Below are 18556 nucleotides of genomic sequence, written 5' to 3'. Positions count from 1 at the left end.
AAGGCACAATTTCAAAACTTGCAGATGATATAAAACTTGGGAGGTGTGGTGGGGGGTGGAATTTTATGCTCCCCCCCGCGGTGTTTTTGGAGGCGGGGAGAGCATAAAATTGGGTGGGATGGTGGCAGAAGGATTTCCACCACCATCCTACCTCCACCAAAACTTAGTCCGGGGCGGGAAGGCCTGTGAACCGCCTTCTGCCCCACTGCAAATTGAAGCCTTTAATTGGACAATTAATCCCAAATTAGGGGCCTCATCCTGCCGCAGCAATTATAAGTGCGGTGACCGGCCCTGTTGCCGCACAAGAAGCATGGCATGAAAAACTGTGCGGGCTGCTTCCCAGCTCCGGGAGGGGGGCGGAGAAGGGTGGCTGATGGCATAAGATGCCTCGTTAAAAGGCACTTAGTGAGTGAACAAAGGACCTGGCATCGGGAAAGGACGGCCCACTGAGAGCTACACTCCTGCCCTTGCTACCGATCCCCCTGCGACTTCCACCCCGTGAGATCCCTCCTGCCCTGACCTAACTGTGGCCTGGGTCCAGCACTGCTCCTGGGCTTCCAGTAGGTGTTCTTCCAGCAGCAGCCACCACTTTTATGGTGGCGCTGCTTAGTAGAAGTGCTGTTGGCCTCTTTTAGTCGGCATCTCTCCAAAGGTGGGACTTCCAGCGACGGAGTCCGTGATCCTGTGCAAGGCTCACTGCTCTCCATGTAAATGTCGGATTGACACTAGATTCGGTGGGACTTCCGGCGAAGAAGCGACGCGGAAACTTGCCGTTGCTTTTTCTGGATGTCGAGACCCCTGTCGCAAGCATAAAATCCCAGCCTTGGAAGCATCATGAACTGTGAGAAAGCAATTGTGGATCTTCAAAAGTATACAGACAAGTTGGTGGAATGGACAGACAGGTGGCAGATGAATTTTAATATGGAGAAGCGTGAGGTGATTTATTTTGGTAAAAAGAACATGGACAGTCAATATAAAATAAAGGGTACAATTCTAAAGGGGTGCAGGAGCAGAGGGAATTGGGTGTTGTTACAACCAGGTGAGAAACGTATTTAGGGTTCCCTTTCAGCCTTCACCTGGTCTTACTGTAACAGGGTTTAATTTTCAACACACCATGTTTTGAGCTCCCCCTTGGTGAATCCTTGTTCACCACTTTCCAATTATTAGGCAAAGAAATTAGCACAAACATGCTTTCTTAGGTTTAAAGAAGAAAAGTCAAATTTATTAAACTAAAAACTCTAATTCTGTTAACGCCTACGCATACACACCGCGCCCCACACTAGCATGCATACACAATACAAAGATGTAAATAGAGACAGAAAAAAGCAGAAGAAAAATAAAGCGGAGAGGTTTGAGGCAATATCTGAAGAGTTTTTTGCTGCTGTGCTTCGAGCTCAATGTAGGGTCCTTTTTCAGGTAGTTCTTGCTTTTCATTGGAGCCAGTTTTTTTCGTAAACCTTGTTCACTGTAGAAGACTTTTCTCTCTTGGGGTTCCTGTGTCTTCAATGGATTCCAAAGCTGGTGAGAAAGAGATGAGAGCAAACAGGAGAGAGAGGTTCTCAATCCAGGAGCCAGGAGCTTTCTGCCAGTTCAAAACTCTGTGGCAAGTTCAAATTCAGAAAAACTCAGGTGGCCCAGCAGGTTAGTCATGTGACTAGCTGGTGTGACCACGTCCATTTGTGTATTCAGCCATCTTAGCAGTCAACCTGGAATGCTAGCTCCTCCACCTTCAATGTCTGGTAATCAAAAGTCCATGGTGGATTGAATATGTCAGGGAATGGCCTTTTGTCCCTTTTAAGCACTGTCTGTAAATATTGTCTTTTGTCCCTTTTAAGCACTGTCTATAAATATGCAAATGTCTTTCCAGTCAAGAGTCTGGTGTTATTTTTAAAGCAATTTCTTTCTTTACTCCAGTAAGTTTAAAATCGATGTTCATGTGGCGAAATTAATATGCCTCATTCATGGCAGGTGGCGGCCTACATGACACCTTCACTTCCAGGGAAATGGAGCCAGTGATGCTTTAATGTCCCCTTTCCATGGCTGCCCAGGGTTCAAGGTCATTTTTTTTTTCAGGAGAGTTAGTAGTGGGCAGATCTAACCTGAACTCTCAGTGCTTTGTTGAGTCCTGCTAAGGCTTCTGACTTCAGGCGATTGGTGGTTCCCTTTTCCTCTGACTGTGGGGAGGATTCTTTGTTAGTCTCCCCTTTGTTCACTAGACACTCCTACCTGCAGGTATTTGTGCAGACCCTACTGCACTCCCTTGTGGCACATCAACTAGGTGAGGCTTCACACTCACGGTTTCTCTGCCTCCTAGACGTCTTTCTTTGTCACTGACGGCTCCTGTAAATGCTGCTAGTAACTCTGGGGTGCTTCTATAGTCTGCATTTACACAGGAGCATGTGGGGTCTAACTTTTCACATTTCTTGGGGTGGGCTGACTGGACAGTAGGGGTTTTCATCCGGGATTCCTCCCAGACTTCCCTTAACCTGCCCTCTTGGTCACTTTTTCCCCTTCTCTTTCGAAACTTTTGCCAGCTGTGTGCCTGCCTGTCCCCTTTTGTTCTCATCAAGGGTCCCTTAGAGTTCACCAGCCCTCTACTGGAGGGTCCTCCTAACACCAGTACAGGACTTAGGGTTCATGGTAGGTTGGGATTTCCCCTCAACCTGGCACATGTGGCATCTCCTGCAGTACTCCACCACATCTTTGTGAAGTTTTGGCCAAACTGCTGTCTTATGCGGGCTTTGGTCTTTCGTACATCGGCATGTACAGCTACTGTAGTCTCGTATACCCTTCTTAATATTTCTCTCTGGTACCTCTGTGGCACCACTAACTGGTGAACTACTGCCCACTCCTTACATTCAGGTCTGTGAGGAAACTCCATTTCCTCATCAGTACCTTATTCTTTAAATAGCAGCAATCAGGGACTCCCTCTGCTTCACTTTCAGATTGGGCAGCCTGTGCTAACTCTCACAATACTGGGTCAGCTCGCTGAGCCTCAGCTAGGAAAGATCCATTTAATTTATTCTCTGGGTCTCCTAACTTTCCAAAGAAAGTCTCAGATAGACAGACCTCATGGTCATCTGCCTGCAGTGCCAATGCAGTCTCCTCTGGGGGAGCTGGTTTGATCATGGCCTGATCCACTACACATTCAGGGAAGCTGCAGGGGTCCGTCTCCTGCCACTGCCCTGTCTCTCTGACCTCCTGTATCTTTCTTTCACGACTGGGGGGGAGCTACCACATTCACTGCCGCCAGATCATTACCTAGGAGCAGGCCAACCCCATCCACAGGGAAACCCTACGGTCGCTGGTCCCGAAACTAGGTTGCACTCCAGGTGCACCCGGTGTACAGGTACAGGCATACACTGCCCTCCAATACTATTCACAACCATTTTGGTGTTCACTGCACTCTCTGAGGGAAAGGCAGGTCCTTTCCCAGTAAAAAGGATCTAGTGGCCCCTTTGTCCCTGAGAATTATTATGGACTTGCTTGCCCAACTCGACAGGTATGGGGTTACTTTCCCTTTAGACACAAAACCCTGTAAACCTTCAGGAATCCTATTAAATTTTATTGCACTGGTCGGAGTAAGCGTCCTGTGTCTCGCTCTTACTGCCGTTAAAACCACAAGTTGTTCTGCTGTGCTTTCCATCAGGGTCCCTGTCTTCACTGAGTGGGTGTGCCCTGATTAACACTACCGGTTTTCCCTTTAGTTTCCAGCAGTCAGCTCTTAAATGTCCTGCTTTATTACAATGGAAGCACACTGGTATCCGGGTCTCACTCTTACTCACAGCACCTTCTTTTCTGGCTGGCAGAAGGCCCCCTGTGTCTCCTGCTTTCCTTTCTCCTCCAGGACTGCATGGGTGGAGATCACCTTCCCACCCTTTGTCCTTTCCGGATTTGTGAGAGTGATTAGGAAAGGTTCTCCCTGGGAAACCGCCTTATAAATTAAAGCAAACTCATCAGCCAGAACGGCCGCTTGCCGGGCTCTCTGATCCCGCTGCTCCTCTATATGGGTCTTTATTGAGAATGGGAGAGAGTTTTTAAATTTCCTCTAACAGAATTACTTCTCTGAGAGTCTCACAGCTGAGTTATAGTTTAAGAGCCCTCAGCCACTGGTCAAAAGCCAGCTGCTTACTTCTATCAAACTCCAGATAGGTTTGATTAGCTTGCTTTTTGAGGGTTCTAAACATTTGGCGATAGGCTTCAGGTACTAATTCATATGCCCCGAGGATAGAATTTTTGGTCAACTCATAACTTGATGAACTCTCATCTGGCAAGAAGGAATAAATTTCATGGGCTTTTCCAGTTAGCTTGCTTTGTAGTAGAAGAGACCAGGTCTCAGCTGGCCATTTTAGCTGCATGCCAGTTTCTCAAAAGACACAAAAAACACTTCCACGACTTCCTCATTGAATTTTGGAATTAGTTGCGCGGGTTTTAACAATTTTGTACTCAGCCTTGAATTATGCTCCTCCGTATTGGCCATGCTTTCACTGGGGTTACTCTGTCGACCCCTAGTTAACTCAAGCCTCTTCCAATCTCTTTCTTTGGACTCTTTTTAGAATATTCTTTTTCTCTCTCTCATTCCTTCTCCTGTCTTTCTTTCTCTCTCTCCTCTCTCTCTAGTTCCCTCTCCTATCTTTGTTTTTTTTCATGTTCCATCTGGAATGCTATTTCTTTCTCCCTCTCTCTTTCCTAAAATTCAAGTTTCCTCTGTTCCAATTGTATCTTTCCTAACAATACCCTGTCGGATTCTACTTCTAACTCTGCTTCTGCTTGTTCAGATTGAAGGGAAAAATGGTTGGCCACTAGTCTTAGGAGTTCAGACTTCCTAGCCTTGCCACGTACAGTGATCCCACACTGCTCAGCCATTTTTCTCAACTCCTCCATAGACAGTGCTTTTAACTTATCCCAAGTTACTTCACCCTGGCTTGGAGAACTGCCAGCTTCAGTTGCAGATATGTTAGTGATCAAGCACACACAACCACCAAAAAAACCTGTGATGAAAAGTTGCTCTTTTTTTGATTGGGAATAATGACTTCCCACTTCCAAGTTATCTCGTTTGTTTGTGGGTAAAATCTCAGATGAACCCCCAAATTTCTGTTACGACCAGGTGAGAAACGTGTTTAGGGTTCCCTTTCAGCCTTCACCTGGTCTTACTGTAACAGGGTTTAATTTTCAACACACCATGTTTTGAGTTCCCCCTTGGTGAATCCTTGTTCACCGTTTTCCAATTATTAGGCAACGAAATTAGCACAAACATGCTTTCTTGGGATTAAAGAAGAAAAGTCAAATTTATTAAACTTAAACTAAAAACCCTAATTCGGTTAACGCCTACACATACACACTATGCCCCACATTAGCATGCCTATGCAATACACACATGCAAATAGAGACAGAAAAAAGCAGAAGAAAAATAAAGTGGAGAGGTTTGAGGCAATATCTGAAGAGTTTTTTTGCTGCTGTGCTTCGAGCTCAATGTAGGGTCCTTTTTCAGGTAGTTCTTGCTTTTCATTGGGGCCAGTTTTTTCGTAAACCTTGTTCACTGTAGAAGACTTTTCTCTCTTGGGGTTCCTATGTCTTCAATGGATTCCAAAGTTGGTGAGAAAGAGAAGAGAGCAAACAGGAGAGAGATGTTCTCAATCCAGGAGCCAGGAGCTTTCTGCCAGTTCAAAACTCTGTGGCAAGTTCAAATTCAGAAAAACTCAGGTGGCCCAGCAGGTTAGTCATGTGACTAGCTGGTGGGACCACGTCCATTTGTGTATTCAGCCATCTTAGCAGTCAACCTGGAATGCTAGCTCCTCCACCTTCAATGTCTGGTAATCAAAAGTCCGTTATGGATTGAATGTGTCAGGGAATTATCTTTTGTCCCTTTTAAGCACTGTCTGTAAATATGGAAATGTCTTTCCAGTCAAGGGTCTGTTTTTTATTAAATCAATTTCTTTCTTTACTCCAGTAAGTTTAAAATCGATGTTCATGTGGCAAAATTAATATGCCTCATTCTTGGCAGGTGGGGCCCTACGTGACAGTGTATACGTGCATAAGTCATTGTAGGTGGCAGGACAGGTTGAGAAAGCGGTTAACAAAGCATGCACTATGCTAGGCTTTATTAATAGGTGCATAGAGTACAAGAGTAAGGAGGTTATGTTAAACTTGTTTAAATACTGGTTCAGCCTCAACTGGAGTATTGCATCCAGCTCTGGGCACCACATTTGAGGAAAGATGTGAAGACATTGGAGAGAGTACAGAAAAGATTCACGAGAATGGTTCCTGGAATGAGGAACTTCATGTCAAAGATATATTGGATAAGTTGGGACTGTTTTTTCTGCCAGTTGTGGCCAAGCTTGGAAGGCCACTTGGCTATGTTCGGGGAGCCCGTCCACGGTGACGATCAGGAGGAAGAGCGGCCACATGGTCCGGCAGCGGCTCCCGCTGACTCGGCGACTCTGCGCAGCTCTTTATATTACTACCAGCATCACTACCTGAACAGCTGTGCATAATCGAGGTGACTGAATCTGAGGAGCTGGCTAAGATTCATCCAAGTATCCATCAGAAAATAAAGGGGGGAATTGCAGGAATTCTGCAACACATCTTCCAGAAATCACTGAATACTGGAGATGTGCCTGCTTCCACACAAACGTTTCCCACAACTCCGGCTCGGCTCCCGGATCCTGATCCAGTAGTATTACACCATTGTAAAAGGGACAATGGTGGGAGCTGATGCAATGTTTTATGACCTGCACCCCCTCCCCCGCCACCACCCCCCCCCCCGCTCCCAGCTCACCCTCCTCGCACCCCCTTCATAGCTCCCCCCTTGCACCCCTTCCCACCACACTCCTCCGCCTCGCACCCACCCCCCATGCACCCCCTTCCCCACTTCCCTCCACCTCCTCCCACCGGCATTCACCTACCCCTGTGTCGGGGCCCTAACAACCCCACTGCCTTGTGGGCGTCTCGGGAGAGATCAAGGCGAAGGGAGTAAATCCTAACAGAAAATCCGGAACGGAACCCCGAAGGCGGTCATGTGTCACCGTTGGCATGTTTCCGGCAGTTCCTACAGCCATACTGGTGCCAAACGTCGTGCTCTGTGCTCCTTTGGACCTCACCAGGAAGGCTGAGAGGGGGGTTTTGACGCTTGGGCAACTCACAACCTCCATACATCCGCCCAGGCATGCGCCATGGAGAGGTCACTCCATAGTCGCCTCACAGCGACCAAATCAACATGGAAGGCAGCAGTTACGGGTTATAAGTCCAGCTCAATTGGCATAGAGATTGGGCGCCATGGGTTGCCTTTGTTGGTGGGAGAGGTCATCGCATCTCACTGGACAGCTACCACCCGCCACAAACCGGGCAGTAAGGTTCTGTCCCGCCACAGTCCACCTGCTTCAATGGGTGCTTGGAGCTCAGGGTCATTGCCCGACAAGTGAACTGTAACACCGCACCAAACAGCACGACCAAAAAAGGACAGAAGGTACCAGCCCTTCGTTTTGCAAGTTGGAACGTCAGAACTATGTGTCCTGGCCTGTCGGATGACTTTACACAAATCAACGATTCTCGGAAGACCGCCATCATCAACAACGAGCTCAGTAGACTCAATGTGGACATTGCAGCACTTCAGGAGACATGTCTCCCTGCGAGCGGATTTCTAAGAGAGCAAGACTACACCTTCTTCTGGCAGGGTAGGGATCCTGAAGAACCAAGACAGCATGGAGTGGGCTTCGCCATCAGAAACTCTTTGCTCAGCATGATAGAGCCACCTTCAAATGGCTCGGAACGCATACTGTCCATCCGACTGCTCACCCGCCTTGGTCTAGTACACCTACTCAGCATCTATGCTCCAACACTCTGCTCCCCACATGAAGTTAAAGATCAGTTCTATGAGGAACTCCTTAATATCATTGGTAGCATCCCCAATACCGAACATCTGTTCCTGCTGGGGGATTTTAATGCCAAGGTTGGGGCCGACCATGACTCATGGCCTTCCTGCCTTGGGCGCTTTGGCATTGGAAGGATAAATGAGAATGGTCAGAGACTGCTTGAGTTATGTAGCTATCATAACCTCTGCATCACCAACTCATTCTTTCACACTAAACCCTGTCACCAGGTTTCTTGGAGGCACCCAAGATCACGTCGTTGGCACCAGCTGGACCTCATCGTTACAAGGTGAGCCTCTTTAAATAGTGTTCAAATCACACGCAGCTTCCATAGTGCGGACTGTGACACCGACCACTCCCTGGTGTGCAGCAAGGTTAGCCTTAAACCAAAGAAGCTGCATCACTCCAAGCAGAAGGGCCACCCGCGCATCAACACTAGCAGAATTTCTCATCCACAGCTGTTAGGCAAGTTTCTAAATTCACTTGAAAAAGCCTTCCAAAACACTCCCACAGGGGATGCAGGGACCAAGTGGGCCCACATCAGAGACGCCATCTATGACTCAGCAGTGCCCACCTATGGCAATTGTGTGAAGAGGAATGCAGACTGGTTTCAATCTCACAATGAAGAGCTGGAACCTGTCGTAGCCGCTAAGCGCATTGCACTGCTGAGCTACAAGAAAGCCCCCAGCGAGTTAACATCCATAGCACTTAAAGCTGCCAGAAGCGCTGCACAAAGAACAGCCAGGCACTGTGCTAATGACTACTGGCAACACCTATGCAGTCATATCCAGCTGGCCTCTGACACCGGAAATATCAGAGGGATGTATGATGACATTAAGAGAGCTTTTGGGCCAACCGTCAAGAAGATCGCCCCCCTCAAATCTAAATCAGGGGACACAATCACTGACCAACGCAAACAAATGGACTGCTGGGTGGAACACTACCTAGAACTGTACTCCAGGGAAAATGTTGTCACTGAGACCGCCCTCAAATGCTGCCCAGTCTCTGGCAGTCATGGATGAGCTGGATGTACAGCCAACAAAATCAGAACTCAGTGATGCCATTGATTCTCTAGCCAGCAGAAAAGCCCCTGGGAAGGATGGCATTACCCCTGAAATCATCAAGAGTGCCAAGCCTGCTATACTTTCAGCTCTGCACGAACTGCTTTGCCTGTGCTGGGATGAGGGAGCAGTACCACAGGACATGCGTGATGCCAATATCATCACCCTCTATAAGAACAAGGGTGACCGCGGTGACTGCAACAACTACCGTGGAATCTCCCTGCTCAGCATATTGGGGAAGGTCTTCGCTCGTGTCGCTTTAAACAGGCTCCAGAAGCTGGCTGAGCGTGACTACCTTGAGGCACAGTGTGGCTTTCGTGCAGAGAGATCGACCATTGACATGCTGTTCTCCCTTCACCAGCTACAGGAGAAATGCCGTGAACAACAGATGCCCCTCTACATTGCTTTCATTGATCTCACCAAAGCCTTTGACCTCGTCAGCAGACGTGGTCTCTTCAGACTACTAGAAAAGATTGGATGCCCACCAAAGCTACTAAGCATCATCATCTCATTCCATGACAATATGAAAGGCACAATTCAGTATAACGGCGCCTCATCAGACCCCTTTCCAATCCTGAGTGGTGTGAAACAGGGCTGTGTTCTCGCACCTGCACTGTTTGGGATTTTCTTCTCCCTGCTGCTCTCATATGCGTTCCAGACCTCAGAAGAAGGATTTTTCCTCCACACAAGATCAGGTGCAGGTTGTTCAACCTTGCCCACCTAAAAGCGAAGACCAAAGTGCAGAAAGTCCTCATCAGGGAACTCCTCTTTGCTGACGATGCTGCATTAACATCTCACACTGAAGAGTGCCTGCAGAGATTCATCGAAAGGTTTGCGGCTGCCTGCAATGAATTTGGCCTAACCATCAGCCTCAAGAAAACGAACATCATGGGACAGGACGTCAGAAATGCTCCATCCATCCATATCAGCGATCACACTCTGGAAGTGGTTCAAGAGTTCACCTACCTGGGCTCAACTATCACCAGTAACCTGTCTCTCGATGTAGAATTAAACAAGCGCATGGGAAAGGCTTCCTCTGCTATGTCCAGACTGGCCAAGAGAGTGTGGGAAAATGGCGCACTGACACAGAACACAAAAGTCCAAGTGTATAAAGCCTGTGTCCTCAGTACCTTGCTCTATGGCAGCGAGGCCTGGACAACGTATGTCAGCCAAGAGCGACGTCTCAATTCATTCCATCTTCGCTGCCTCCGGAGAATACTTGGCACCAGGTGGCAGGACCGTATCTCCAACACAGAAGTCCTCGAGGCGGCCAACATCCCCAGCTTGTACACACTACTGAGTCAGCGGGGCTTGAGATGGCTTGGCCATGTGAGCCGCATGGAAGATGGCAGGATCCCCAAAGACACATTGTACAGCGAGCTCATCACTGGCACCAGACCCACCGGCTGTCCATGGCTCTGCTTTGAAGACGTCTGCAAACGCGACATGAAGTCCTGTGACATTGATCGCAAGTCGTGGGAGTCAGTTGCCAGCGATCGCCAGAGCTGGCGGGCAACCATAAAGGCGGGGCTAAAGCGTGGCAAGTCGAAGAGACTTAGCAGTTGGCAGGAAAAAAGACAGAAGCGCAAGGGGAGAGCCAACTGTGTAACAGCCCTGACAACCAATTTTATCTGCAGCACCTGTGGAAGAGTCTGTCACTCTAGAATTGGCCTTTATAGCCACTCCAGGCGCTGCTTCACAAAGCACTGACCACCTCCAGGCGTTAACCTTTGTCTCTCGAGACAAGGAGGCCAAAGAAGAAGTTTTCTTGAAGAAGAGAAGGCGGAGAGGAGATTTATAGAGGTATTCAAAATCATGAGGGGTCAGGACAGAGTAGATAGAGAAAAACTGTTCCCACTCATGAAAGGGTCAAGAATGAAAGAGCACAGACTTACGGTAATTGGCAAAACAAGCAATGGTGACATGAGGAAAAACTTTCTCATGCAGCGAGTGGTTAGGATCTGGAATTCACTGCCAGAGAGTGTGGTGGAGGCAGGTTCAATCGAGGCATTCAAAAGGGAATTAGATAATTACCTGAAAAGGATGAATATGCAGCGCTATGGGGAGAAGGTGAGGGAATTGCTCACTCGGAGAGCTAGTGCGGACATGATGGGCTGAATGGCCGCCTTCTCTGCTGGAACAATTCTGTGAAATTCTGCAATGATTAAAAGACATGAGTTCAAATTCCAGTTAATAAATAAATCTGGAATTTAAAAAATAGTATCAGTTTTTGTCGCCATGAAACCACTGAATTGTTATAAAAATCCATCTGTTTCACTAGTGTCCTTTAGGGAATTAAATGTGCCATCTGCACTCGGTCTGGCATATATGTGACTCCAGACATGCAGAGATTGACTCTTAACTGCCCTCTGAAATGGCCTAGCAAGCGTCCTAGTTGAGGGAAATTCAGGATGGGTGATAAATGTTGACCTTGCCAATAAGGACCACATCCCATGAGTTGAAAAGAGGTGACTCAATAGCAGTGGAAGTGGGGTCCACAAGAGTGTTTATACCTGTCCCATGGCTTGAAACAGTGAAGCAAGCAAGGTGATGGTGGTCTTCCTAGATTCTACTTTGCAACAATTTACAGCCAGACCTGCCACCTCTGACATATAGTGCTTGACGAGGGCTGCAGCTTCCTGGCTTGCTTCCCTCCCCAGTCCCTGAGGACCCAGCTGCAACGATACTGAGGAAGACTACGCTCCACTACTGCTCTGGCAGCAGAATGCTGACACAAGTTATTCCACTGCTGTCTCCCTGCTGACAGGATATCTCAGTTGTAATCAGTGGAAGAAGAAGGGTAGAGAGACACAGAGGAGCTAAAACCATATTGCCAACTGAGGAGAGACTGATGGCAAGCTCAGCAATATGTAACAAACTGGTTGAACAGATTGAAATAAGCAGCTGGCAACTTTAAGTGGGACAGTTTGCTAACACAGCCTTTTGTTTTGCAGTTGGCTAAAGCTGATGCTGTTGTTCTTCACAGTTCACGAATGATTGTTGCAGGAAAGTGTGGCCTAGTGCCAGTCATGAGCGAATATTACAACAAAGGTGGGTATGTGTGTATGTCCCCGCTCTGACTCACAGACTCATCTTCCTTTCCCTGTGTTCATGGATGTTAATATTTGTGAATTCCCCCCACCTTCTGCCTAATCTTGGGCTGCTGATTGATTGAACAACTGTTCTGCTAGATCCCTGGTCCCCTCCACTGTCGCCCAAAGCTCTGCTGGCATTTCTGCCACATGTAAATGAGGTAATCATCCTACACCTCATCAATGCTGAATCTCAATCATGTCTGTACAAAAATGGCATCCGGCCTTGTCTGGCACTACTCTGAAGGCAGATGTAAGAACAAAGGGTCAAGTTATGCAGTTATTGGTCAAATCTTTACAGGTTTTTGGTTTAAGTTTGTGTTTGTTTCTTTAAACCACTGTTACCACCTACTTTACCATCTGCTTTTGTGCCATTTTCTCAAAGGCTGCCTGTTACCTTTCTCTGCTGCTACTCAGGAGAGAGAACAGTGGATTTGCTAGTTGGATGAAGGGAAGTAGCTGTGGAGAGATGCTCAGCCGCACCGCAGACACGTGGCACCCCACCCCCCTCCAGAGGAACCCCACACCAGAGTGTACAGACAGAACGACTCTTATCTGCATTTGATCAAGGAGCAGTGACTGTGTCCAAGGCTTTATTCACAAAGGATGCAAGTACACAGCAATGTGACTGTGAATCGTCCTCCGCCATGTGCACTGCTATGACAGTGGTTGTTATGGTCACCTTTGTCCTTAATTTCTACACTAAGGGCAAATTTCAGGCTCTAACATCTGTAAAAACAGCTCCACAGTTGGGTGCAAATGACTGATTAGTTGCTAGACAGATTAGTCTAAAGCTAGAAATTTCACCAGCACCTCCATGGCATTGGTACAGAGCAATGGGAGCAGGTGTCAGCATTGTCTCGGTTGCAGCAATTCTGCTTCCTGGAGGCGTATGTGTCACTATTTGTTACCAGGCGTGTATCAGGCAGGATCTCTGGGTGGTTAGAAAACCCCTCCCCCTCTGACACACTTCCAAAACCAACACCACCCTCTGCTCCCAGGTCACCGCTCATTTGCTCAATAAAGAAGAAGTTTGAGGCCATATCTCCAATCTGAAGAAGTGTTAATCTTCTGTAAATTCTGTCTATTTTTGTCTACAGAGAATCTTGAATGCTGCAGGGACTCAGCAGCACGCGCAGAGCCATGTGAGTTTCAGAAGTTATATTTTTGTCCAAAATATTTGTAGGAATTCCAATGAAGTGTGTAGACTTGGTGCAGCCACTGGAGCTGGACTGTATTTCCTCACTGGGACTGAGCTGTCCCTCCTCATTGAGACTGGGTGGTATCTCCTTTTTTTAAGCTTTCCTGGGATGTGAGTGTTGCTGGCAAGGCCAGTATTTGTTGCCCATTCCTAATTTCCCTTGATAACTGAGTGGTTTGCTAGGGAATTTCAGAGGGCAGTTAAGAGTCAATCACATTGCTGTGAGTCTGGAGTCACATGTAGGCCAGACCAGGTAAGGACAGCAGATTTCCTTTGCTAAAAGGCATTAGTGAACCAGATAAGTTTTTACAACAATCGATGATAGTTTCATGGCACCTTACTGAGACTAACCTTCAATTCCAGATTTTTTTTATTGAATTGAAATTAAACTTCAGCAGCTGCCATGGTTGGATGTGAATCTGTGTCCCCAGGGCATTAACCTGGGTTTCTGAATTACTAGTTCAGTGACATTACCATTACAACACGATCTTCCTTTACTGGGATTGGGCTGTAGCTGCTCACTGGTGCTGGACTTTTCACTTTGCAGGCTGGACTTCTAATGCTGCAGATTCTGTGGGATCTCTCCTATCAATAATTATTAGAGATACTGTGAGTCTGTGGTACTAATGGAGTATTTTTACAAGGTTCCACAGTCATGCAGAGCATGAGGCTGACTGCCCACTATCCAATGTAGTGACTGCAGAATTGTGGACATTTGGGGATTCTTGCTGTCCAGGGGCACAAAGGCTTACATTCTGGCCCCAACTGCTGTGAAAGAGAATCTGGTTACCCTTAAAGGAGCAAAATAAAATCCCCAAAAATTGGAAGAAACAAAGCAGAGAGCCTGATGGACCTCACAAGTGCATTTCTTGGATTACTGGATGATCAACCAAAAAACACTGGACCAGCTCCATCAGACTCAGCAGCCAGAGGCAGCAAGTTCAAAAGGAGCCAAATGACTGGGAATTGGCTTCCCATAAAATGCCCATCCACAAGCTTTACTCTAAATTTAATATATGATATTAAATTTGTTGATTGGCATAAAAAACACCATGAAAGACTTGTAAAATCCCAAGTGGTTTAATTAATGCTCTTCAGGGAAGGGAACCAGCCAAACCCATGACCTCTACCACCTAGAAGGACAAGGGCAACAGATGCATGGGAACATCACCACCCACAAGTTCCCCTCCAAGCCACAAACCATCCTGACTTGGAACTATATCGCCGTTCCTTCACTGTCACTCGGTCAAAATCCTGGAACTCCCTTCCTAACAGCACTGTGGGTGTACCTATCCCACATGGACTGCAGCAGTTCAAGAAGGCAGCTCACCACCACATTCCCAAGGGCAATTAGGGATGGGCAATAAATGCTGGCCTAGCCAGCAACGTCCACATCCCATGAACGAATTTTTAAATTCAGATGCCAGTAATAAATCAACTTGTTGGTTAATTAGTAATGACAAAAAATACAAACAAGTTTTATATTAATACTTACAAGTAGGATATATATCAGGTTTGTGAGGGCTACTAATCAATCTGGGCAAGGAAATACACCTGGATGGATAATGTCAGAAAACTTGGTCTGAATCAATCAATTCTGAGATCATCACCACATGATCTTTATGTATAAATGCACCAGTAGATGGTAATGTCACATCGCCTGTACTACATTCTCACTGAAATGTTGGTGATTTCTTATCCATAGAAGATAGCACAATTATGCAGGGTTCTAAAGATCAAAGCTTACCAGAATTATAACAATTGAAACCTAGACATGTTGAGGTAGATCTTGATTTTATGTGCGGATGTAAAATGGGTGATAGCAAATCAGCAGTTGGTTTTATATCTCTCCCCCGAATTATCTCAATTGACTTCAAGATAAGTAAAAATCAGAAGACGTGTAAAACAGGCTGCCAACTCGCTATCGCCCTTTTTACACCACCATAAACCTACACCACCTGCTTACTGAGCATTCCCCAGCGCAATCCTAATGAATGAATCTGAACTGTGCTTTAACCTCTTTAGCATAGACTATATTATCACAATACAAAAGATATTAATATTGGCTCCTCTATTGTGAACCTATTTTCACTATTATATTGTACACTATCTCACAATATGTAACTTCAGTCCTACACTGTGTCATAAAGTCAGCGTCCTCTGAAGTCATCTAGCAGTCAGCATTAAAAACTAATCACTCAGGAGGGATGGCTCATTACAAACTCCTCAGGGCAACCAGGAATGGACAATTAATGCAGCTTTTGTTCTGGGCTGTTCCAGAGAAACAATTCTTTAAAAAAAAGCCCCATGCAGTACCAGGACTGAGAGTATTGAAAATAGACAAATTGTTCTGGGAAGATAGGAACAGGAGAGGGCCAATTGGTCCCTCCAGTGTGCTTTGCCATTCAACTAGATCATAGCTAATTTGTACCATATCTCCATTTACCCACCTTCTGTTACACTGAACACCCTTGTCCAACTAAAATCCATCAATCCCAGTTTTTGAAATTTCAATTAATCCCGAAGACTCAGCAGATTTCTGGGAGAGAGTTTTCCAGATTTCTTTGCAGGAAAAAGTGTTTCCTGACATCAACCCTGAATAGCCCAGCTCTAAACTAAAGGTTGAGCTCCTGTTCTGGGCTCCCACATTACTGGCAAGATCTTCTCTCTACCTTTCATGTCAAATCATCTTAATCAGTTTAAACCTGTCAATTAGATCAATCCTTAATCTTCAATCCTAAAATGAATGCAAGCCTGGTCTATGCAACCTGTCATAATTTAACCATTTCACTCCTGTTCCTTTCTGATCTGTTTCGCGAATGATCTTGAAAATCACAAACCAATGCTGACTGCTGTTGTGTTTTGTTCCAGTTGCGTATATAGTGGCTGTTGTGAAGGATCAGACTTTGACCTGGGACACCCTGAAAGGCAAGAAGGCATGTTACACAGCTCTGAGACGAACTGGTTGGAATATCCCAATGGGGCTGCTGATCACACAGGAGAAAATCAAAAACTGCAGCCTTTATAACTGTAAGTGAAAGTCACTCTGTTTGATTGGAGGTGTGAGTAACTAGACAAAATTTGATTTGCATGAGGATTAAATAACTTTGACCTGGGGGTGGTCAGTCAGAAGGTAGTCCATATGAATGTACATTTAACAGTGCTATGACTGTTATAACTATTGAAGTGGCAACTGGCCACAAGATGGGGAAGAAGACCATTCCGTCTTTCCCTCGTCCTATTTGCCAGCCATGGAGATTTTATAATCCGTCAAGTAGGAAATAAGGCAAAGCTCACGGATTATTCAATTAATTTAGGTTTTATTCACATGAACAGTGGGACGCCCTGTCAGGAGCCCTGCCTCTCAGCCATGTGTTGTTTGAACAGTTGCCACAGTTCTGGTTGGCCCCACGGCTACATCATCCACCAAACATACAGCCAGCTCGGTCAAAAGGGGCTCTGCTGTTTCAGATTACCCAGGAGCAGTATATAGCTTGAAGAGGGATCCAATCAGTAACATCACCTGTTCCTGTTCCATTCATTAAACTCACCTGTTCCTATTCCACTGTGTAAACACACCTGTTCCTATTCCACTCAGTAAACAAACCTGTTCCTATTCCACTAAGTAAACACACCTGTTCCTATTCCACTCAGTAAACAAACCTGTTCCTATTCCACTGTGTAAACACACCTGTTCCTATTCCTCTCAGTAAACAAACCTGTTCCTATTCCACTCAGTAAACAAACCTGTTCCTATTCCACTCAGTAAACAAACCTGTTCCTATTCCACTAAGTAAACACACCTGTTCCTATTCCACTCAGTAAACAAACCTGTTCCTATTCCACTGTGTAAACACACCTGTTCCTATTCCACTCAGTAAACACACCTGTTCCTATTCCACTGTGTAAACAAACCTGTTCCTATTCCACTGTGTAAACACACCTGTTCCTATTCCACTGTGTAAACAAACCTGTTCCTATTCCACTCAGTAAACAAACCTGTTCCTATTCCACTAAGTGAACACACCTGCTCCTATTCCACAGTAAACAAACCTGTTCCTATTCCACTGTGTAAACAAACCTGTTCCTATTCCACTAAGTGAACACACCTGCTCCTATTCCACAGTAAACAAACCTGTTCCTATTCCACTGTGAAAACACACCTGTTCCTATTCCACTGTGTAAACACACCTGTTCCTATTCCACTCAGTAAACAAACCTGTTCCTATTCCACTCAGTAAACACACCTGTTCCTATTCCACTCAGTAAACACACCTGTTCCTATTCCACTGTGTAAACACACCTGTTCCTATTCCACTCAGTAAACAAACCTGTTCCTATTCCACTCAGTAAACACACCTGTTCCTATTCCACTCAGTAAACACACCTGTTCCTATTCCATTCAGTAAACACACCTGTTCCTATTCCACTCAGTAAACAAACCTGTTCCTATTCCATTCAGTAAACACACCTGTTCCTATTCCACTCAGTAAACAAACCTGTTCCTATTCCACTGTGTAAACACACCTGCTCCTATTCCACAGTAAACAAACCTGTTCCTATTCCACTGTGTAAACACACCTGTTCCTATTCCACTCAGTAAACACACCTGTTCCTATTCCACTGTGAAAACACACCTGTTCCTATTCCACTCAGTAAACACACCTGTTCCTATTCCACTGTGTAAACACACCTGTTCCTATTCCACTCAGTAAACACACCTGTTCCTATTCCACTGTGAAAACACACCTGTTCCTATTCCACTCAGTAAACACACCTGTTCCTATTCCACTGTGAAAACACACCTGTTCCTATTCCACTCAGTAAACACACCTGTTCCTATTCCACTGTGTAAACACACCTGTTCCTATTCCACTCAGTAAACACACCTGTTCCTATTCCACTGTGTAAACACACCTGTTCCTATTCCTCTCAGTAAACAAACCTGTTCCTATTCCACTGTGTAAACACACCTGTTCCTATTCCACTCAGTAAACAAACCTGTTCCTATTCCACTGTGTAAACACACCTGTTCCTATTCCTCTCAGTAAACAAACCTGTTCCTATTCCACTGTGTAAACACACCTGTTCCTATTCCACTCAGTAAACAAACCTGTTCCTATTCCACTGTGTAAACACACCTGTTCCTATTCCACTCAGTAAACACACCTGTTCCTATTCCACTGTGAAAACACACCTGTTCCTATTCCACTCAGTAAACACACCTGTTCCTATTCCACTGTGTAAACACACCTGTTCCTATTCCACTGTGTAAACACACCTGTTCCTATTCCTCTCAGTAAACAAACCTGTTCCTATTCCACTGTGTAAACA

At 45.9% G+C, this 18556-nt stretch overlaps 1 protein-coding gene across 1 annotated transcript in view; it reads left to right on the top strand.

Annotated features, from left to right (window-relative positions):
• LOC137375170 (serotransferrin-B-like) overlaps positions 1 to 18556 on the top strand; it is a 54853-nt gene that overhangs the window by 2758 nt on the left and 33539 nt on the right. Inside the window, exons 3-5 of the mRNA XM_068041921.1 lie at positions 11884 to 11980; positions 13122 to 13166; positions 16094 to 16252. Of these exons, the coding sequence (XP_067898022.1) occupies positions 11884 to 11980; positions 13122 to 13166; positions 16094 to 16252 (301 nt within the window). The remainder of the gene's footprint in view (positions 1 to 11883; positions 11981 to 13121; positions 13167 to 16093; positions 16253 to 18556) is intronic.

The sequence above is a fragment of the Heterodontus francisci genome, chromosome 11 (genome assembly GCF_036365525.1).
Source record: "Heterodontus francisci isolate sHetFra1 chromosome 11, sHetFra1.hap1, whole genome shotgun sequence".
NCBI lineage: Eukaryota > Metazoa > Chordata > Chondrichthyes > Heterodontiformes > Heterodontidae > Heterodontus > Heterodontus francisci.
This window is presented reverse-complemented; position numbering and strand designations above follow the sequence as displayed.